This window comes from Muntiacus reevesi, chromosome 2 (assembly GCF_963930625.1).
Source record: "Muntiacus reevesi chromosome 2, mMunRee1.1, whole genome shotgun sequence".
Classification (NCBI taxonomy): Eukaryota; Metazoa; Chordata; class Mammalia; order Artiodactyla; family Cervidae; genus Muntiacus; species Muntiacus reevesi.
Window position 1 is genome coordinate 120,435,027 of NC_089250.1, and position 23,498 is coordinate 120,458,524.

At 34.8% G+C, this 23,498-nt stretch overlaps 1 protein-coding gene across 2 annotated transcripts in view; it reads left to right on the forward strand.

The window, feature by feature from the left end:
* The window catches only part of BMPR1A (bone morphogenetic protein receptor type 1A), a 139,431-nt gene that overhangs the window by 102,416 nt on the left and 13,517 nt on the right, over positions 1-23,498 (forward strand). The window contains exons 3-8 of one of the 2 annotated variants that reach the window (XM_065922741.1): positions 4,963-5,082; positions 9,337-9,499; positions 11,380-11,482; positions 17,462-17,558; positions 17,715-17,814; positions 21,776-21,920. In XM_065922741.1, the coding sequence (XP_065778813.1) occupies positions 9,354-9,499; positions 11,380-11,482; positions 17,462-17,558; positions 17,715-17,814; positions 21,776-21,920 (591 nt within the window). In that variant the 5' untranslated portion in view covers positions 4,963-5,082; positions 9,337-9,353. Of the gene's footprint in view, positions 1-4,962; positions 5,183-9,336; positions 9,500-11,379; positions 11,483-17,461; positions 17,559-17,714; positions 17,815-21,775; positions 21,921-23,498 lie in introns of both variants that reach the window. The other variant, XM_065922740.1, reaches the window with a different exon arrangement.

Here is a 23,498-nt window from a genome sequence, read left to right on the forward strand (position 1 = left end):
GTGGAACTAGGGACAGTTTTTCCCCCCACAAAAAATAAACCTTACTTGCTGAGATCATTTAAATATAAAGAACATATTTTCGATTACTCCTTTGAAAGAAAGATGTTAGTTATATTATCCAGCTAGTTCTTTGGGCATTGTGACTATTTATGTTATACCTTTGTTTTTTTTTTTCTTTTTGGTTGCACCATGAGGTTTGTGGTATCTTAGTTCCCTGACCAGGATCCAACCCAGGCCCTTGGTAGTTAAAGCACAGAGTCCTAACCGCTGGCCTATGAGGGAATTCCCTATTTTTGTTATGTTTTTATTGTTATACTCTGACTTAACTATGCTTTTCAGACTCGTGCCTTTTGGTTGACTGTGCAATAACTTAAAGTGATTAGGCTTTTATTATTTCAACAAATTTCTCAGAATGACTATATTATAGCAATGAATGTTACCTACTACTGCCCAACAAATTACCAAAAATCTTAGCAGCTTAAAACATCCAACATCTATCATCATCTCATACCTTTTCTAGCCATTAGGAGTCCACCAAAGGCTTAGTTGGACGGTTCTAGTTTAAGGACTCATAAATTGTAGTTAAGATATCTGTGAAGCTGCAGTTACTGGAAAGCTTCCCTGGCACTGACCGATCCGCGGCCAAGGTGGCTCACTTACGGAATTGTTGGCAGGTGGCCCCAGTTCTTTGCCACGGGGGCCTCTTCATGAGACTGTGTGGGTGTCCTTATTACATGGCAGCTAGCTTCTTCCCTCAGAGTATTTCAAGAGTGACTAGGGAGGAATCTGAAATGCCTTTTATGATCTAGTCTCAGAAGACAACATCTGTCATTTCCATCTTATTTTAGTTTGTTAGAAATAAGTCTTTAAGCCCATTGGGAATTCAAGAGAGGGAATTAGGCTTCATCTTTTGAAGACAGTGTCAGAGTATTTGTGAACTTACTTTAGATCACCATAGTGATCTTTTGGTAGATTGGTGGGGGTTTTTTAACTGAAAAATATCACTTATGAATAGTAGTTTATATCCCAACTATGGTAATACACACTGCATTAATACTGTACATGACAGAGCCTGGATCATGAATTTATTTTGTTGGTGAATGCCAAATAAATATATATGATTTTAATGCTTTTATTAATACAGTTTTTGAATGAACATTGGTGTTCTGGCACTGTTCTGTCTTTCCATTCTTAGAAGGCTGTCTCATACAAGACCATAGCTTTAAATATCTCTATGCTGTTGACAGAACAGATTTATATCTTTAGTCTCAAAAGTTGAACCATTGATCTCTTCTTCCCACTCCTTTCAAAATCCGTTTGTCCCCATTTCAGTAATTGCTGGTGCCAGAAACATAGGGATTTTCTTTTTTTGACTCCTCACTCTCCCTTACCCCTCTATCTAATCCATTACCAAGGCCTACTGAATCTGTTTGTGAAGTATGTCTTGATTCCATCCACTATAGCACTACTGCCATAATCTTAACCACCATTGTCCCTCTCCTAAACTGCTACAATATCCTTCTTAGTGGTCTGTTTGCTTCTCCTTTGTTCCCTCCAGTCCATTGCATAGAAACCAGATAACTACGTTCCCATCCCACTTACGTTTCAATCCCAGATCCACACATGATGTTGCCTGACCTGGTCCTTGCCTTTTCTGCCTCTTGAGCCTCAGCTTCAACCATATTAATCCTCTTTCTCAACATTTCAGAAACACTGTTCTTCTTTGCTCTTCTTGGCCTCATAATCTTTGTGCAGTCTGTTCTGGTGCCTCCAATCCCCCTCTCCAGCCTTGTTTCTTTACCTGAGTAAGTAATTCTTGTATTCATCAGGTTGCACCTGAAATGTCACTTCTCAGCATTGCTTCCCTTGACCTGTCTATCCTATAGGACCTGGCACTTTTCTTTCTTTGCACTTCCCTCAAATTGTGATTATGTATCATTTGTATTGTCTTGTTTAATGTTTTAATTGTCTTATTGATTGTGAACTCCATTAAGGTTCAATCTGTTTTGCTCTTGTCACTATATTACTATTATATACAGAATTGTGTATATAATAGGCACTTAATAAATATTTGGGAAGTAAATTAATATTCATTGGCAGGAACACTGTTTACTCAGAACTTAAGAGTTGGAAGGAATCTGATGAATCATTTAATTGGTCTAGTCTTGTTTTCCATCATTTCTGTCATGTCCTTGACAGAGGTGCATTCACAGTTTATTCCTTTGATATTCTGTGAGCAAAGATCCCTGGTCCTTTCAGTTGTATCTCAAGTGTAGTCATTTCTCTATCCTTTGCATTCTTGTTATTTTCTAAAATATTTAAGAGTCCTGACCAGATGGAATAAAGTAAGATGGTTACTCCCTTGACTGTGGCCATGTTCTTATGGTTACGCCTTGGACTATGGCAGTGTTCTTCTATCAGCGCTTGATTAGATTGTCTTTGTTCTTAGCAGTTGGTCTTAAGCACTGATGCTTTTTGAGCTTGTAGTCAGCTAACACCTAACATTTTTCTTTTAAAGATTAGGGGCTTTCTTTGTTAGATTACAATGAAACTCTTGAAGCCATTTTACCCTGTTCTCCATACAAGTTGTTGGAGAGTTTTTAGTCTATAAAAATATCTTGCAGCTGGGAATGTCATGGGTAGCACCCGCTACTTCCTGTACAAGGTTTGCATGTACGCTATAAACATGTTGGAGAAGAAGAAACTTTTTTTTAAGCACCTACCCTGTAGCAGGCTTTTCTAAATACTTTATAAAGTAATGTACAAGAAAAGAAAAATTCTCCTTTGGGGGGGGGGGTAAGAAAAATTCTCCTGTGAAAAAAAAAAAGAAAAATTCTCCTGTGAAAAAGTAATGTACATAAAATATCCAGCACGGCAATTTAGGGTAGCATTTAACACATGAACTCCCAAATTAGATCTTGTTGATTAGAATTATGGCCCTACCTCTTACCAACTGTGTAATCTTTGATAAATTCCTTAAACTCCACTTGCCTTAGTGTCCTCATCTATAAAATTATTATTTAAAATAATAAGCCTATCTTGTAAGATAGTTGTAATGGTTCTGTAAATTAATATATTCAAAGCATTCATAATAGTCTGCTACATAGAGGTGAATATATGTTAGGTATTACCTCATTTAGTTCTCAGAATAATTGTGTTAATATAATTCCACTTTTACAGATGAGGAAACTCATCCAGACAGGTGCAGTTACTTCTTTAAGGCAGATCCAAGATTTAAACTTGGGCCAAGAGTGGTAGAGTTGCAGATGTTTGTGTAGAAGGAATCACACATGATCCCTTTCCTTTGAAAGGGACTGTAAGTGTACAGATGCCTAGGGTCTCATTGACTGCAGAAAGACTTGCCTGTACCTCTAATGAGGCAAGACCACATATTCACTTAAATTGATGAAGAAGCAGTGACACTGAAAGATGGAATCAGTCATAACAGTCAGTTTTCTGCCCAAGACTATGTCCTTGAAGCAGAACCTGTCATATTTTTATTTGTAGCCTGTTGCATTAATGTATAATACATATTCAGAAAACACTGTTGGTAAGTGAGTAGTAAATGAATGTGTGAAGGTATCGGGAGAGAGTGAGAGCTATTAAGAAGAATAGAGGCAGGAATGATGCCAGGGTTTTGGCGTGGGTGACTGGAGAGATGGTACCACCGTCCTCTGTGACAGCAGATGGAGGAGGAAGAGAAGGCATGTCCAGAGGAATGGGAAGGAAAATTAATGAGTTTGATTTGGGCAGATGGAATGCAATCTTAGCAGAGTAGTTAATAGGCATATAGAAATAAGGAGAGAGATCAGGGTTGGAAATATACTGGAAAATTCCTTTGAATTTGAATCATAGAAGAGGTATCCCTAGAATCACAATCCCATAATTTGAAGAAATGAGTTTTCTTAAAAATACTGTTAAAGTCATATTAGAGATGTTATTCTGTAATACTTTTAGACTTTACCTCCTACTTTCTCAGCATTGTGTTGATGAAAAGCAGTTTAATGTCATAGAGAGGTGAGAAATTGCAGAGATTTTAGAATAAACCATATATATAAAATGCAAAATATAAATGACATCTCACTCTAAACCTTATTTCCTCAATTCTCAAAGTGCCTTTGGAGAGCTAGTTAGAGTGAAAAAATATTAGTTAAAATAGAAATCTTGATTTATTTATGGTAGAGTTCATGCCATGGTAATTATTTTACAAACCGTTTTCACTTAGGTATAGTTCAGGTTTAAGTCAGTAAAATCAGTTGCCTGGACCAGTAGAATGAGGGAGAAACAGAATCATATTCATTTTTATACACACTAACCTTTTTTTTCTGTTAACTATTTGATAATTGTCAAACCTTAATTGGAGAGGTTATGTTTCATGTCATCCATATTAAAAGCTCAGTTTTCTCCTAATGAAGTCAGATTTGTAATATTTTATGGAAATAATTTTATTTAAAATATATTTCTATTGTTTTTCCTTTAATGATGAAGCACACTGCATATTTAAATGTTTTTCTAGATGGACTTTCTCTTCTATCTATAGAATAAATTATTAGAAGACTCAAAGTGTTTTATCACATCTACTGAGATTGAAAGATTATTAATTCTTTAGTGTTTTAAATTCAGCTCTTCCTGCTTTATTCTTAATATATTTAGAAATTTTCTTAATGATGTTAAAAGTGTTTTATTTAGAGCAACCAGAAAAGACTATTGAGATTATTAGTGTTCTTATCTTTTTTTACAAAAGGTTAATTTAGGGTCAGAAGTGGCAACCTATTACTAAATTATTTAAGCTTTTGAATTATGGTGCCTTTTTTTTTTTTAATTTAAACGAAGATAGCTTTAATCTTTGAAAATGTACTCTATTGTTTAAGGATACATTTGGGTATTTGTTTTCCTCTCTTAGTTAGAAACCTATTAGAATTCAGTTATATTCATTTCCTTTTTAATATTTTTATTTTTCAGGAGTCAGGAAGAAAGCAGTGGAAGTTGGAATCATTGTTAAGTGATTGAGACTTTTTACAAGAAAATCTGATTGAATAAAAGTGTTTTAAATTAGTGACCATACAAGACCCGTTTTTAAAGGTAACACTGTACAGGAAACGTTAAAATTGAACAATGACTCAGCTATACATTTACATCAGGTTATTGGGAGCCTATCTGTTCGTCATTTCTCATGTTCAAGGTAAATTCATTTAAGCAATCGTACCTCTTTTTTTAGTCATTTATTTCTATATATAAAAAAACACTCATTATTAGGACTGTTCTAATAGCTTTTAAGTGTAGAGGCACAGGATAGACACTAAGTAATTTTTGAGCTTTACTAAGGCAAAAACATTTCCAAGTCTCTATAAAATCTCAGCCTCTTTGAACCTATTCTGTTATCTGTAACATAGGCATTATGATATGCAACATCAGGTTTTAGGAGGATTAAATGAGGTAAAATATAAAGTAAAGTAGCTGACCTAGTGCCTGACACATAGGATAATAGATACTCAGGACTTAGTTTTAAAATTCCTCTCCTTTAAATTACAATAAGGAATAAACAGTTTTTTTTTTTTAAAAAAAAGCATTGTTGTTAAAAGAGTTTGAAAACATACATATAATGTCTATGTGCCAAATATTAAAATTGAGTACTCAAAAGTTTTATTTATGACCAGTATTGTAATTCTATGCTGTGCATTTACAGCCTAGAACTCCCAAATAGGAAGTTATTGTGATGGTTCTTAGGATCAAATGGGCTATATATTTACACATGAGCTTTTTCCTGTATGCTTTAATTAGAACAGTATTTTCAACTGAAGAGAGTGCTGTTTGACAAAATGGTTTTATAAAACTTACTAAAATCTTTGTTCTCTTAAGTTTATGTCTTTAAAGATTTTTTTCATAATGTTTTATTCACAGTGACAATATCTGCTGAAAAGAATTATGATTAACAGCATAAATCTTTCAATTTTCATTTTAAAGAATGAATGTAATAATGAAATCTTAGCTTCTTTTGTATTTTGTCTTAGGTTTAGTACCCTTATTTTTCCATGCTTGAATACGCGAGTGCTCTTGCAAAACCTGCTTTTTTGTGTGAAACATTACATTATTTGATAAAACATCTTTATTTTAATTCTGTTATTACATACCTTGTTGATCAGTACCAATCAAAGCTGTCATAGTTTTAAGATGAGTTAAATTAATAGTAACATTAGTGTAACATTTGCTACCCAGGTAATTAGTATTTGGTATTAAATTTTTTTAATCTCCACAGTATGATACAAAATTCTCATTCCCCATTTTAAGTTGTTACATAATAAGCTTTTTTTTTTTTTGACCATGCCATGTGGCATGTGATACCTTAGTTCCCCAACCAGGGATCAAACCTGCTTCCCCTGTAGTGAAAGGTTGGCGTCTTAACCACTAGACTGCCATGGAAGTCCCAATAAACTTTTATTAGATGGAATAAATTGGGTTTTAGTTAACAAATTTAAATGAAAAGTCTTAGCACTGTATTTCTCTGACAAAAAGCAAAATTTGTTAACATTTCCTTTCAAAGAAGGTTAGTCTTTGATAACTATTATTTGCCTTCAAATAATAAGATTAAAATATTTGCTCTTAATGAAAAGAACTAAAAACTGTGTGCAAAAATTATTTCTTAGAGATTACTACAGATTGCTAGAGTGGTGTTACATACATAACCTGTAGCTTCAGCCCACCCCCAACTTATAATTTTATGCTTTGTAAACACAGGACTTGTGGGTAGAAAGAAATTGGCATGTTCTAGGAACTGACACAGGTCTTTATGTCTGGGCATGATAGAGGGGAAGTGCTGTGAGTTGATGATGGAGACGTCCACAGGGTCCAAATCCTGTGGGGTGTCAGTAGGCATGGTGAAGGAGGTTGAAGTTTATTCTGAGTGTATATGAAGCCATTCAACCGTTTTAAGCAGAAGAGTGATGAGATCAGATTTAGGTTTATAGGATAACTCTGGCTGCTATGTAGGAAACTGACTGGAGGGGGCAAAAACAGAGGTTGGGAGATCAATGTCAAGATTCTTTTATTTTGGAAGTGACATGATGCGCCCAGGAAATGGCAGTGGAATTGGACCAAAATGAGAAAAAGTGAGATACATTTTGGAGGTTGAGCCTGGGGAGGACCAGGTTTGAGGAGAAAAGTGAAGCATTCCATTTTAGATGAGTTTGTTTTGAGATACTTAAGTCAAGGCTGAAGGGATAAATCTAGAAACCATCAACAAAGTTTATTTAAACCTAGGGAGAGTGTGGAGAGACTGTTTTCTTTGTATCTGCACCTGTACTTGGTGAAATTTTACAACTTGAAGGTGTAGCTCAGGTTTCTTTGCTTTTGACACCCTAGAATGAGCTTGTGTTACTAGCTCCTTCCTTTGTTTACATAGCACCTTTGTATTATAACGCTCTCTGAATTGTATTTATGTACTTATCCCCTCCACACACATACATCTTTGCCTTCTTCCAAGTTTCTCAAGAACCAGATCAGTTTCCAGCATTCAGTAACTTGCCTGCACATAGTTGGCCTCTAATTAGTTAGTGTTATGTTAATTAAATATTTGAGATAATATAAACCCCAGATGCAAATTATTGCAATTAAAGTATTTTTAGCTCTTAAATTCAGTGTTCTAGGAAGTTATGTGTGTTAACCATCATGTAACTTTGAATTTTCCACCTATTGGTGATCTTTTAGTATAATTTTTTTGTTCTTAGTACTATCTTCATTTATACACTTCTATATTTAAACCCTTTATTATGCATTCATTTTATCTATATATAATCTCTTACTTGGAAATTATTATCATCATTTTTTATAGATAAAAGCCTGAAGTTGAGAGAGTAACTTATCAGTTGAGATATTCAAGACTTGAACCCTTGACTTCTCACTGTTATTTCAGTGTTATTTCTGCCATACTATACTGCTTTTTCTGTGTGTCACTAGATTTTTTAAAAACCAGCTATGTGCACATATTATTTGCCATTTGGTCTCCATAGTAAATTGATGCTTCCTTCTGTAACTGTAATGGGATTTTAAAGCTGGTTAAGAGACTTCAGAAGTGTTCTAGTCCTGTGGTCTCACTGAGTAAACGAGGCTTGACGTGACATGGGTTGTCTGTAATCACCCAGCTCAGTAAATGGTGCAGGGGCATAGTAGACCAGACTCCAGGTCTCCTCGTTTCTTGCCCAGTAGATCTCTTCCATTCTTGAAACTCTTCCCCCCCCACACACACCCCCTTTTTTTTCTGTTGATGTTAACATAAATGAAGTCTACGTTTTGTAGCAGTTTAAAGGATTAAGTGAGGATTATTAAAATTTAAGGCATGGAATCACTAAAATTTATTTAGCAGCACATTCTTTTCTGGTTATCCATGGGTATGTACATTATTTTTTCTTTTTTGAGTAGTTCTCACCAGAATAACTAAATTTTAAGTCAAGTTCACATTATGCCTTGAATCACTTATTTAACATTTATAATGAGATACATACATAATTCTCTTTAATATTTTATACCTGTTTGGCTCTACATTTTATTCTCTGGAGATCTACCCCCACAAGGAGTAGCCTAGCTGATTTCACTGATTCAGAGGGAGGAATTACTAAAACGCTGCTTTAGTTCTGTTCTGCTTTCAGTCTGAAAGAATCAGTACCAAATATGACAGTAAGTGTCATGTGAGGCTACGATACTCTAATGCAAGAACACAGTTCTGTTTCCATGCTGTAACTACTGCCCTACAAGTAACCTTCAGTTTCTGGCAGCACAGTCTGGATTTGAACCAGTGACCTTGAGAATAAAAGGCACCAGATAATACGATTAGTCCCCAAGCTCTCACAATTCCCTTACTTAAGCAATTAAAATCCAGGGCAAAATGCTTAGTAACATCACTTTCACATAGAGGTACATACAAATAAAGAACTTACTTTTTTAAAGCTAGTCACAAGTTTTGAACCAAAGTGTCTTTAAAAGGAACCATAATTTGTCAATTTTTTAATGATTGGAAATAATCTCACTCTTCTGAAACTGCTTTCCATTTTGTACCTTTCTTACAAGTTGTGACCATTTTCTACCTTGTGCCACTCTTGTCTTTCACTAGTGCAAAAATTGTGACATAGTCATCTCCATGTATTCCATGAGAGCTGGGGTAGTTTTTCTGTGCATTCTAGGCTGTTAATAAATGTAATCATATAAATAAAGTTTATTTTTAATTAAAAGCACACAACTACAGTTAATGCAACAAGAAAGCATAGAAACTTCTCACTAAAAAATTGGAATAAAAGAATTAGATTTTCAGAAATGGTTCATTTACAATTTCACATTTGAATACAGGGCAGAGTCTAGACAGTATGCTCCATGGTACTGGGATGAAATCAGACTCCGATCAGAAAAAGTCAGAAAATGGAGTAACCTTAGCACCAGAGGATACTTTGCCTTTTTTAAAGTGCTATTGCTCAGGACACTGCCCAGATGATGCTATTAATAACACATGCATGTAAGTATTTTATGCTTTTTCTTAAAGTTATGAGAATAGGTTTGCATTTAGTGCTATTATTTTAAGAACCGTTTACTTTGTCTAAATTTTTTTCTCTAACTTTATATGGTATCTCTCCAAAGAGCCAAAAGTTTCTTGTTCTTTATATAGGACATTTATTAAATGATTGATGGTTATTTTCTTAGAGTAACATTGTAATATAGCTTTTAAAAGAGATAAAAGGAATCTGGTATTCATCTGTCATTTTCGGTTTGTTTAGTGATCTTTTTATCAGAAAGTTCTTGATGCTCATTGTAGACAACTTAGAGATTATTAAAAAGAAACCTTGAAAATTCACATAAACCTTGTAATTCTAAATTGGTTGAAATATTTTACAGGTCTCCCAAGAATGACATTGTGATAGTTAAATAATTTTATTTTCTTATAAGTGAACCCCCAGTCTAAATCTGCTTTATATAACCACTTTAATTTTTCTACTTAATTTTATGTTAACTGTTTAATATTTATATATCATGTAATTCTGTCCCATATTCTTAGGGGACAGTGAAGAATTAATTGTCTTACTAGTCAAAAAAAAAAAAAATCCCTGAAGGACTATCAGTCAGTTATCTCCCTGTTATTAAGATATAATGATCAATGACTTGTTTTGTACTTTCCTCATACTTTTATGCTCTTTGAATGTGAACAGATACATAGCCAAGAAGTATACATACAAAATATTGAAATTGTATAATAGTTCACCATATCTTAGATTTGTTGTTTGTTCTGGTAGTGGTTGACTTTACTATGACAGACTGGTTGGTCTGTGTTAGGAGGGTGTTCCCTATTATATTACGAGGTGACTTCTTATCTGTAGTTCATACCTGGTCCATGTGAGCTATTTGTTAGAGGCTTGGAGAAGGAAATGGCAACCCACTCAAGGGGTTCTTGCCTGGAAAATCTCCATGGACAGAGGAGTCTGGTGGGCTTCAGTCCATGGGGGTCACAAAGAGTCGGACACGACTGAGCAACTTCACTTTCACTTTGGGTAACCCAGAGTAAAACTTAGTGATCAGTTCTAACAGAATTTCATCCTGTCGCACTTAATATTTTCTCATTTCAGAAAATGAAAAATTCTGCGAGATTCTTTTAACTGTAACAATACACTTACCGATATGAATAGTAAGGAGGGACACACAAAGAATCTTTTAGCTATTTCTTCTACTCATTAAAGCTTGAATATATTAGGAGAAAATTCTGGCATACTAATACTAAAATAACATTTTATTTAATACAAATATATTTATATATATTTCTTGAAAATTCAGCTATTCAAAAGTTCTCCTTTTTTCCTTAAATATTTTCATTAAATAAAAAGTGCCTCTTAGGATCATTGTTAGTCAGATCTTCCCAAATATACTTTTCTTTGTCATTAAATCTATTTTTATGGTTCGCAGAGAAGTCTTTTTTATTCATAATATTGTGTATAGTGTGGGAATACAGAAAATCTTATGGATGAAAAGAGACAAAGTTATTTTTAAGTATATTTTTAAGCATTAAAGATTATCTACTTTATAAAGCTTTATAAATTGTTTTTCTGTGATCACATGACTATGATTAGCAAAGAAAAGTTAAATAGTATTTCATATTTGGGGGACTTGTTTAAAAGAAATCCTTCACTGCCTGACACTAGATTTTTATTCAACCTCTAGATTTTAGTTCAAATATGACAACTTTTATTTGCCTTAAAAATGCATGTGGATTTGCCAGTAAATCACACTGAATATAATTCTTATTCAGCACTAAAAGCCATCATCAACTGGTCACATTCAAACTGAAATTTAATTAGTACCTTCCGATCTAAAGTTGATCTTTTGTCTTTTTGGCTTTTTTTCTTTTAGAACTAATGGGCATTGCTTTGCCATCATAGAAGAAGATGACCAAGGAGAAACCACATTAGCTTCAGGGTGTATGAAATATGAAGGATCTGATTTTCAGTGCAAGGTAAGTCTAATTTGAGGCCTATGAAATTAAGAAGGGAGGGGCCACAGGAAAAGCACTGACTCCCCAAGGAGAAGTGTGCCTGGTCGGCATATTGCTGTGTGTTCTGGGAACAAATACATTGGAGGAAGCTTAGCTCTTACTTCAGGTTATATGATTGTGTCAGTTGAAATGACAGATTATTTTACTTTTAAAAAAAGTTGTAAATCATCTGTTTTTAAATTGTTAAGCCTGTAAAAAAATAATGCTGTCACACTTATTTGTACATTATAAAATGGACTAGAAAGACTTTAAAATGACGAGTAATAACCTTTATTACTCTCCGAGACAACTTAGAAATGTTAAGCCCTTGTAAGGAGATCTCAGTGGAGTTACTTTAATAGCACAGCAAAGGAGTCAGAGGACTAGCAATAGTTTGTGAACATATTGATGGCTTTGGGTTATAAGCCTAATCTCTTCAAAATCTTGTATAATAATTTTGCCCCAGGTGATCCTTCCACTGTTTTTGAAAACTGCTCCAGAGAGAACTGTTTATTAACAAATTTAAGCCTCACCTATTTTAGAAAATTATTCAAATCAGTGAGAAACTCTCAGGATTGATAGAAACTTTACACACATACACGAATGCACACAGTCACAAACATTGCATCCTATTTTCTATTTGCTTCACCTCTAGCAATGAGGGGCTCATTACATCTCAAGCCCACCTGTTTCATTTGTAGTAATGACCTGACCTTATCCTTAGAAAACTTTTCCTCCAGATGACTGCACATCTCTCTTCCATTGTACTTCTTTGGATCATAGAGAACAAATTGAATCCCTTTTTAACATGGTAGCCCTTTACTATGTGAAGAAGTCTTTTTGTATTACTTTACTCCTCATACACTATAGTTTTACCCAATGAAAATATTTGTTCAAAATAACCTCAACTACTCCTTATACAGCATCAGCTTTAGAGTTGCTCACTCTTCCATTTCTCAGTGTAATATGCAGAATTGACTATAGTCTGGTGAGGAAAAACAAGCAAAGAGTTAGTAACTCCTTCTCCTGAATGCAGCAAAATTTCATGTTAGAGGTTTGTCATACCTTGTTCTTAAATAAGATACTAAGTTTTTTGTCAGCTGAAATCCCAGTATCTTTCGTTCATGCTACTGCTCAGCCATCTCTCTTTCATTCTTCATTGGTGCTGTGGGTTTCTTGACACAGATAGCTAAATGAGAGTGGAATGAGTTTTGTTACATGGTTGTCATATAGTTGTTCATTGTATTAAAATTAATCTTTTGCCTTTTCCTGTCAGGATTCAGGAGATGCTGATTTGTTTTTGTCTCTTCCAGTTTTGTTTATCAACCACATTTCAATATACTTTTGAATCACTTAAAAATGTTGACGAAAGACCTCTCTATGGTTAGAGCACGGAGCTGGGCAGTAACAACCAGTGCCTCACAGGCCCCCTCAACTAGGCATGTCCCAAATGAATATGTCAGTATAGTTTAGTTATTAAGCTTGGCAGTGTGTTCAGGTGGACGTGCTGCCTCTTAACCGGCTGTGGAACTTGGAGCAAGGAGCTGTACTCTCTTGTTGTTTTCTTATTAGCGAAAGAGTTCCTGTAAGAATCAAATAAGAGACGGCGTATGTGCCAAGAGTTTAGCACAACTGACACATAATAAGGACTTTTTTTTTTTTTCAGTCAGGACTTAATAAATGCTAGCTTTAACCATATTGATAATGTAGTTGAAAGCAGGCTTTCAACTGAATTACACATATCCCTGAGTGCACACTGGCTACAGTACATGAGGATCTCTAGGCACATAGACAGTTTTAAGGGAATTGGTTTACAGACCCTGAACTTCCATAGATCCTATTGCTTAATATTTATCTGCCTGAGACCGGAACTTCTTGAGCAGTTTCTCTGTTCCTTCCTTTTCACAATCAACCTTCTCACAATTTCCTGATTAGTGGCCTGAAATGTAAATCCTCAAGTTCCCAAATGCTGTTATAATTCAAAATCTTAGTGTGGGGAACATGGGGATAACAAATATATTTGCGTGTTTGGTAGTTTTTCATTTTTTGCTTTCAACCAAATTGCTTCATTTAAAATAACTTTTCAAAATAAATAAATAAATAAAAATAAATAAAATAAAATAACTTTTCATAGTAGGATTATTATAGATCTTTGTCATATGATTGGAAGGTCTTCAAAGAATTATGGGACAATGGTACAACAAATCCTTCCATTGCCATCTTTTTGTTTATGTGATCAAAAAATCTTAGTACAAAAAGAGGAAAAGAGAAAAATAGGAATAAAGTTAAATGCCAGACTTTTCTCATTTTAGCAATAAGTAATTGTCCATGAATTTATGAACTAGTTTTATTTAAGTCCTGTCTATCTCATACCTTTCCAATAAAATTTTCTTTTTATGTAAAGGTTATAATGTACATGTAATTTTGATTAATTTTATACTAATAATTGTGATGATAAATCAAGCCAGAATAATTTTTTAAGACTTAAAGACATCCTATCACAGGAAGTAAAAGAGGTTAATTTATATTTATATATGTTTATTTTTGAGGTGGAGAATTCTATCTTGTGATACATTACATTAAGGCATGATTGTGGAACATGTGGAAAGGAAATAGCTAGCATAAGGAGAAAAAGGAATACTATAAAATTTTCCAATTTGTCCATTTATTTTTTAAAATAGTGATAATGGGTATTGAATTGCTATTTTATTTAGATGCTACTGAATAGATTTGAGTTATTAACTTTATTTTAAAATGTGCAATAAGTAGGGTGTTATCAATACATTCTTGCACCTATTTATAATGAAAAATTTTAGATGTTAGCCTAAAAATATATGGGGGAATACATTGTGTTTCAGAATTGATTTAGAGGGGTGGTTGTTCAGTCGCTAAGTTGTGTCCGACTTTGCAGCCCCATGAACTGCAACACACCAGGCCTCCGTGTTCCTCACTGTCTCCCGGAGTTTGCCTAAGTTCATGTCCACTGAGTTGGTGATTTAGGGGTTACACAGACAAAAAATATGGACCACCACTTGGGTTACTTTCTGTGTATCTTGCTACATATCACTGTAATTTACCTGGCACCTAACCTGAGCAGAACAGCTCTTCTGCTGGCACCTAAGCCTTTCCTCCCAATGCTTTCACATGCTGTCAGGTTTGGATCAAAACAGGTTCAAGTGATAGTCACCATTCTTTGTCCAGGCCTTGATTTTTTCCTCACACCATCCAGTCTCTGTAGGGTAAATCTAGCTTCTTCTGTCTCTTCCTATAGGATGAATTATTTCTCAGAAACTGCACAGCCATTCCTTATAATTTGGTTTCAGTTACTTTCTCCTGTAACACCTCCTAACCCACCACCCCCCATTCAGGTTCACCAAGTAAGTTAGCATCTCCTCTACTTCATGAATGCCAAGTGAGTTTTTTCCCCCACAAGAATTTTTATTGCCAACATAAAACCAGAGATACAAATGGACTTAGGTGGGGCATGGCAGTGGGGAGTGCAGGAACCCAGAAAGGTTGTGTCGACCAACATCATAATCTAGACACGCTTAACTTTTGCCTACCCAGATATATAGTTAACCTATGTAAGAAAGATATGAGTCTCGTGTTACTTATTCTCAGCGAAGCCACATTGAGTCTTCCCAGAGATTGCAAGCATTTTTGACTTATTCTAGAATCTTGACTGGGATCCGTGTCACGTTCACTAGAGGAAGAAGAATTAATTTATTGAACATTTACTGTTTATATTTAATATGTTAAGTGCTTGGTACAGTTTATCTCATTTTCTCCCAATTATCCTGTAAGGTAGGTATTTTTTATCCTCCATCTTACAGGAGAGGAAGCTGAAGCCCAGAGAGAAGTAAGTTCATTGCTCAGGGTCACAAAGTTAATAAATGGCAAAGCTAGGACTTAAGCTATTTGATTGCAGAATCCTTGTTGTTTTCATAATACTATGCTGCCTCTAATCTGTTGTTGGCAAAGTCTTTCTTTCCCTTTTAAAAGTAATATAACATTTAGCTATCTAGTTTACGACACTTCTCGTTTCTAAAATCTTTGAATCGTACCTCTTTCAGCCTTCTTCCCAGTGCTCTCGTCTTCCTGTGATAATAATTCATCTAGCTTTGTGTTGTGGTCTTCAGTCACTAAGTTATATCTGACTTTTTGCAACCCCATGGCCTATAGCATGCCAGGCTCCTCTATCCTCCTCTGTCTCCCAGAGTTTGTTCAAATTCATGTCCATTGAGTTGTTGATGCTATCTAACCATCTCATCCTCCGCCACCCCCTTTTCCTTCTGTCTTTAATTTTTCCCAGTATCAGGGTCTTTTCCAATGAGTTGGCTCTTTACATCAAGTGGCCAAAGCGTTGGAGCTTAGAAGATAGGAATTCACACAGAACACAGAAACATTGTAGGGTCTCTGCATACTTCTGGGATACCAGTCCCACTTACTGGTGTTTGGTCTGCCTTCTTCATACCTGTAATCATCCCTGATAGAGAAGACGGAAGCAAAGTGAGAGTTAAGGAAATGTTTCTTTTCTTTGTCCTCCATTACCTACTATTTTGTCAGCAATTCTGCACCTGTTGCTTGGTAGTCTTTCTTCTAGCACTGCTAAAAACCCTTTGCTGATTTTTCTTTATATTTTCTGTCCTGCAAGGCTAAGCTCATTTTGAACTTTAGCATACTGGGACTATTCTTGGGTGCATCACACTTCTTCTTATTCATCTTTAACTATGTACTCTTCATTCCGTTCTTCATGTAAGTTTTCTCTAGATCCGGGATTTTTTTTTCCCCCCGGAATCACTTGTGTAACTTCTGACATGTCTTCCTTGTCTCTTTTTATGATAATTTAAAAGTAAAGTTTGTTAGAAAGTTTAAAATTCAGTTAAAATGTAAAACTTGTGCTTTTGGAGGTTTCCAAATACTCTTGACCCATCTTCTCCTATGGGGACTCTCAAGTCCCTTATCGAATCCCATATAGATTCCCTTACGGAATGTCATATTCACCTTTTTAAAAGGAATACCCAATTATGCTGAGGTGTCTCCTTTCTGGCCCTCCGATATTTAAGACTAACATGGTTAATTTCTGCTTATATTCTTGCTATTTTTATAATGACAAGACAGTTCCTTTCTGTTGCTGTTTTGGTCTAGAATATCACTTCTTCCAGGCAGTGCTGAAATGTCAGCATTCAAGTTAAAAATTTCTCAAATACTATATTTTTGGTTAAATAAAACTTCATATATAATTGTTGACATCTGTTCCCATGACTGCAGTCTTTTCCTGGGCTCATTTTCTGATTTATTAGGGACACATATCTGGTTAGTGGTTTCTAAAAATTATCAGAAGTACTGTTTCTATATCTTGCCCTTACCCTCACCACATATACTTACTTTCTTCTGTATCAGGTTCATTAGTTTCAACATAGTTGTTATATGCAAAATCATCTGTTATCTTCTGCCTATTTGACTACCTTTTATAATGTGCAACTTATTTGGCCCAGGACGCACTCCACGTTTTAGTCAGATCTTTAGTCTCATCCATCTAAGTCTCGGTACTACCATGAGTCATATTTACCCTACTAATTTGTCATTGTAATGAAATGTTTTACCCCGTCTTTTTTAAGAAAAGATCTCATGACTTTACTGTTTTATTAATAATAGATAGTAATATCTTAAGAAATGCCAAACTTTGGGTTAAAAATATATATACACTTTTGTTTATTTGTAATGAAGTTATAGACTAGTGTTCTCAGACACCACATAATACATTCTTCTTTAGAAAAAAAAATTTTAGAGTCTTCACAATACCATTTCACCACAGATTCAAATTTTTCCATATCATTTTTCACACATAAACTTGGCAGGTCCTTTTCACTCACTGAATTAGAAATTGTATTTTATGAATATTTTAAAAGTTATTTATCAATCTCATATATCAAATCCTTTCTAATTTTCTTCCTTTAGGATTCACCAAAAGCCCAGCTACGCCGGACAATAGAATGTTGTCGGACCAACTTATGTAACCAGTATTTACAACCTACACTGCCCCCTGTTGTTATAGGTAGGTTAGCAGAGAAAAGTGCAGTCATTGTAAATCTCAGTAAACTATTTTCTGTGATTTTAACAATAAGCAGGCTTTCTAGAGTTCAACACTACAAGTTATTTTTTTCCTTTTAAGATGTAATACATCTTTTTTATTGTTTATTTCCACTGTCAGGTCCGTTTTTCGATGGCAGCATTCGATGGCTGGCTTTGCTCATTTCTATGGCTGTCTGCATAATTGCTATGATCATCTTCTCCAGCTGCTTTTGTTACAAGTAAGATAATTATTTTGATGCAAAGTATTTTGTTGAATAGTAGATATAAACGGTTGTTCTTAAAGCCAGTAGGCAGAAACCATTGACACTGAATGTATTTCAGAAACCATTAATTTGTATTCTCTGGTTATATTTCCTTTAATTAGCTGTATTATAGTTTTCTTCAGTGAACAGAGGACCTTACTACCAGTCAATTAATTGGACACAACATTATACTTCTTGTTATGTTCACGAATACTTAAGATTTCCTTATTTATAGAATACTGAACTTTTTTATGGCTGAATATTTAAAACCTATCCCAGGAAATCAACTTTATATATTACCCTTCTTTAGTTATTTGGTGGTTCAGAGTTATTTGCATTTAGTCAATGATTTCAGAAGACAGTTGCCAGAAGTGAAAAGTGATGAGAGGAGGGCATAAATTTCATAATAAAACATTATCTGACTGATACATGAATAAACTGAGAGATCAGTGGAACTGGCTACTAGACCTATAAGTAGACCCAAGTATGTAAAGTTAGTTAGTATGTGATAAAGGTAACATTTCAGATTACTAAGGAAAAGTTGGCTTATTCAGTAAATGGATTTGGGAGTAGATAGCTATATGGAGAATAATGAAGTTGAGTCAGTTCTGTACACTGAAATAAAGTTTAGCCAGATTTAGCCATATAGATATAAAATTCATATATATATATATATTTTACACATATAAGGTGAAATGATTAAAATACTAGAACAACCTTGGAATAGTTTTTTAAAATAATCTGAATCTGACACAAAACTTACAAGCCAAAAAAAAAAAACCCTTAAAATTAAAAAAGAAAAGATTGATGGTGTCAACTACATAAAAATAAAACTTTACTATGTAGTAGAAACCACTATAAATGGTCAGAAGACAGTCTAACAGTGAAAAATATCCCCTGCTTATATTACAAAGAGCTGATTTCTCAAATATAAAGAGCTTCTATAAATCAAAAAGAAAAAAAATCAATTTGGTAATTAGGCCCCCCCAAAAATGAACATATGGTTTGTTTAAATAGAAATACATATGGCTCTTAAAAGAAAAAGATGACTCAAGAATACTCATGAAAAATGTAAGTTAAAATCATACTGAGGTATTATTTTTTACCTGTTATACTGGCAGAGATAGAGCACCCTTTTTAACTTTTGCTGCTTTCACTAAAACAGCAGTAAAGAGTTTTAAAATTTTTTGTTCAACTAGGACAGAGAGACAAGATGACAGCAAAAGGCTGTGGAATCTGTGAAGCTTATGGATGAGTATAGACCTAAATATCTGAATCCCAGGCTAGAAATTGAGGAAGACAAACAGCAACCAATTTGTGCTATAAAATCCCCTAAGAAGTTCAAGAGTTGGCAGTGCTAGTTACCTCTGGAAGTTAAGTTGAGGGTGGCAGGAAAACTGAGAGGATTGCCTGAAAGTCTATTTTTAGAAGGTCAGATGCTGTATTGGTTGTGCAATACTATATTAAGAAATCACTCCCAAACTTAGTGACTTGAAACAGCAGTTATTACCACTCACTGTTTCTGTGGGTCAGGACTTCAGGAGTGATTTGACTGGGTGGCTCAGGATCTTTCGTGACATTCAATCAGATGTCAGCAGATGCTGTACTCACCTGGAGGCTTGACTGGAGCTGATAGATCCTCTTCCAAGGTAGCTCACTTTCAAGGCTCACAAGTTGGCAGGAGACCTTAGTTCCTCCAGTATGAACCTCTCTACAGAGCTGCCTGCATGAGCTTGCTCATAGCAGGAAGCCTGGCTTCCCATGCAGAGTGAATGGTCCAGAGACCAGGGTGAAAGATGCATGCTTTATGTGATCTAGACTCAGAAGTCACACCATCTCTTCTGCCATCCATATTCTGTTGGTCACCCAGGTCAGCCCTAGTGCTTTATGGAAGGGAATTAAACAAGGACAGGTGTACCAGAAGGTGAGAAATTTTGTGGGCCATTTTGGTTGTCAGATACCACTGATGTTGAGATCCCTGTACTTATTCTGAATGAGCATGTGACTTTGATCATGAACAAAAGGCTAGAAGTTTTGTCTCGGGGAAAGAGCAAAAATGTTCTCATCCGTGGTAGCCCATTACTGAGGGTGAGGTAAATTGTATAGTGAAAATAAGGAGGTAAAGTGAATATTTACATACTAATCTCTGGGTTCCTCAGCCGTCCAGAACTGTGCTAGCCAAGCTTGTTCCCTTTAGATAACGTATAAGAAGATTATTCTTAGGGAACATCCATCTGGCCCAAGAAAAAAAGACCTAAATATTCTGCCTCCAGTAAGCCCAGTGAAATGGCTTAAGCAGATTATCTTACAGTGAAACCTGTAATCAGTAAACCCTAATCACGTACTAAGAGCTGCCAGTCAGGCCGTGAAGGACACTGATCCCTGAGCAACAGGAAACAAATGAGGTGAGTCTTGTTACTGCCCAGCTTACTCCCTGAAAAGAATTTCTGATTGCGGGACACAGGAAGAACTCACGTGGAGCCCAACAGGCACTCTTGAGTCGAGGAGATACAGCTGAGAGTCTGGGGCGAGAGTAGCAGCTATAGTTCGTAGGTAGAGAGTGCTGGAAAGGAGAGAGTTTTCATAGAGAAAGAACCCTAAAGACGTCTTCAGAATGGTCCCATAGAACATTCAGCTGATCTTGATCAGTGATTTCAAGTGAGAAAACCACATAAGCCTGAGAAAGATCACCTGAAAAGATCGAAGGAAACTATATCAGTGCTCACACAAGGCTGTGAATAGTGTCTCTTCCCATCAGCTATGTGACTTGAAAACCTCATAATTCATGGGACTTTAGCACTCAGAAGGGTCTTGCCTCATTATTGGAGAATAATTAGCCAACTGTCTGACTTGCAGCATATGATGAGCCCTGGGCCTATGGTTTCCTCTTTTGTAAAAAGGAAACACTGCAACTTATCTCTTAGGAGTTTAATAAAGTTGAAGTCAGTCACAGAGCAATGCCTTATGCACTGAACATCAGTAAAAATGAGCTGTTTTTTTAACATGTGTCAACATGGATAAATACGTAACACATGAGGAGTTTTTTATACAAGGTGTAGAATATTAATACAACATATGCCATTTATAGAAATTAGTATCCAGAAATTTTAATCCAGAGGAAAAATTTTGTGTGTGAGTGTATACTTTTTATGGTAAAGGTATAAATACATAGATAGGAAGGCTATAGCCACCTTCAAGACAGTGTTTGTCTCTTAGAATTAAAAGAAGAAAATGAAATTATCAGTGAAATTTCAAATATTTTAATGTTTATTTAAAATATATCTTAAAAATTATAACTTTATTTATTGAATTTAAATGGTTTACACATGGTTGCTAATTAAATTAATCTCTACTGTTTAAATGTTTGAAACATTTCATAATTTGAAGTTTTTTTCAAAAACCTTTAAAAATATCAGAATGAACTTGTTTGACTTCTTTTCCGTAAATTCCTTTACCCTTTTTAAAAATGGGAGTATATTTATTGTTCATTATGATGTAAAACTACGATGATAAATTCAAATGAAAAAACATATATAAAGCAGAGAATGTATATTCTTATATCCCCAGCAATAATTATTATTTACAACTTGTTATATATCCTTTCTAATCCTTTCAGACAAGTATGGATACATATAATTTTAAACTGTTTATAGTGAGGGTGAAACTTCACATGCTGTTTTTTAATCAGTTTTTTCTCTTGCCAATGTACCATGGACATATTTTCATTTTAAGGTAGTATATAGCTCTCTATTTCAGAAACTCCATTTCTGGATGTTATTTTAACAGGATATATTATTCTATGATAAGACTAATTTGGTTATGAACCCATGTGATGAAGGAATGATGATAGTGTCAACAACTTCGAGATTTTTCTTACCTTAGAATTTTATTGTTTAGAATTTTAATGTAGTTATCTTCTGCTCTTTTAACATAAAAGACATTATTGCAAGAGCATCTCAAGCAGACGCCGTTACAATCGTGATCTTGAACAAGATGAAGCGTTTATTCCAGTTGGAGAATCATTAAAAGACCTTATTGACCAGTCACAAAGTTCTGGTAGTGGATCTGGACTACCCTTATTGGTAAGCTGGAATGTCATGTAAGCCTGAATGGTTTACTGATACAGACTGTATTGTCACATGGTGTGAAAGTTGCTCAGTTGTGTCCGACTCTTTGTGACCCCATGGACTATACAGTCCATGGAATTCTCCAGGCCAGAATACTGGGGTGGGTACCTTTCCCCTCTCCAGGGGATCATCCCAACCCAGGGATCGAACCCAGCTCTCCCACGTTGCAGGCGAATTCTTTACCAGGTGAGTGACAAGGGAGATGGTTAGAAGATTAAATTAGTTGAAATAAGAAATATGAAATAAGAAAGGATAGGCAGGTAAGGTAGAGCTGCAAGCAAGGTTAAGAGAGAAAGTGTGGTCATGAAGTGCTCTATAAGTGTTAACATTAGCTCACACATTTTTAACAGCCATCTTGAGGAATCAGGTATAAAATTCTTTGCATCTGTAAGGTTAAATTGATCAATTAGGAGAAATATAACTATTTCAGATTCTGAAATCAAAGAGAAGTTACTCCCACAGATCATCTTCATAAGAAGATACTTCCCCTGGTACGAAACTATATTACGGAAATACAATTCATAAAAATAATGTTAAAGGGAGATGTAGGTAATTCTCAAAGAGTTATATGTATAGAAATATTTAGATTTAAGGGTGAAGGGGATACTTATAATAAAACTAGAAACCCAGATAGATTTTAAATGCTTTGTTTAGTTGGATGTGTTTAAACCATTGATCTCTAATTTTAAAATTCATTGAATCCGGTAATTCTGTAATTAAATTGGAAAGGTAAAACTGTCTTCATATGTGAACAACATGATTGTCTACATAGAAAATGTCAAGAATGATAATGTAAAACGACGACAACCAATAAGTGAGTTTATCAAGATTGCATAATAAGGTCTTTGTACAAAAATCATTGAATTTATATACACTGTCGACAAGTAGGGATTAAAATTTTAAAGTCAGTATCATTTAAAATAGCATTAAAAACTTGAAATTTTTTGGAATAAGCATAACAGCATTTATATATGACCTGTACACTTATAATTAGAAAACATTGCCAAAAGAAATTAACAAAACCATTCATAAGGAGATGTATATATATCCTATTTTTTTATCAGAAGATTCAGTATTAAGATTTCAGTTAACCTAAAATTGATTTATAGTTTCAATTCAGCCCAAATCAAAATCAGAGCAAACTTTTGTAGAAATTGATGAGCTTATTCTAATGACTATTTGGAAATGCAGAGGACCTAGAAGAGCCAAAACAGTTTTGAAAAAGAGTAAAGGTTTCACTATCTGATTTCTGGGCTCATTGTGAAACTACATTAGACAACACTGTTTAATCCTGGCATCGGGATAAATGTGTATGTCAGTGGAACAGAATAGAGTCTGAAAATGAACATACACATATGTAGTTAATCGATTTGGATACCACAGTAATTCAGTGAGGAAAAGAGTCTATTCAACAAAGGGTGCAGGAAAAATTGGGTATCCATTTGCCAAATGGTGAATCTTGACCCTTACCTCACTCCATATACAATGCAAAATCACCTTGAAATGGATCATAGACCTAAATATAAAAGTAAA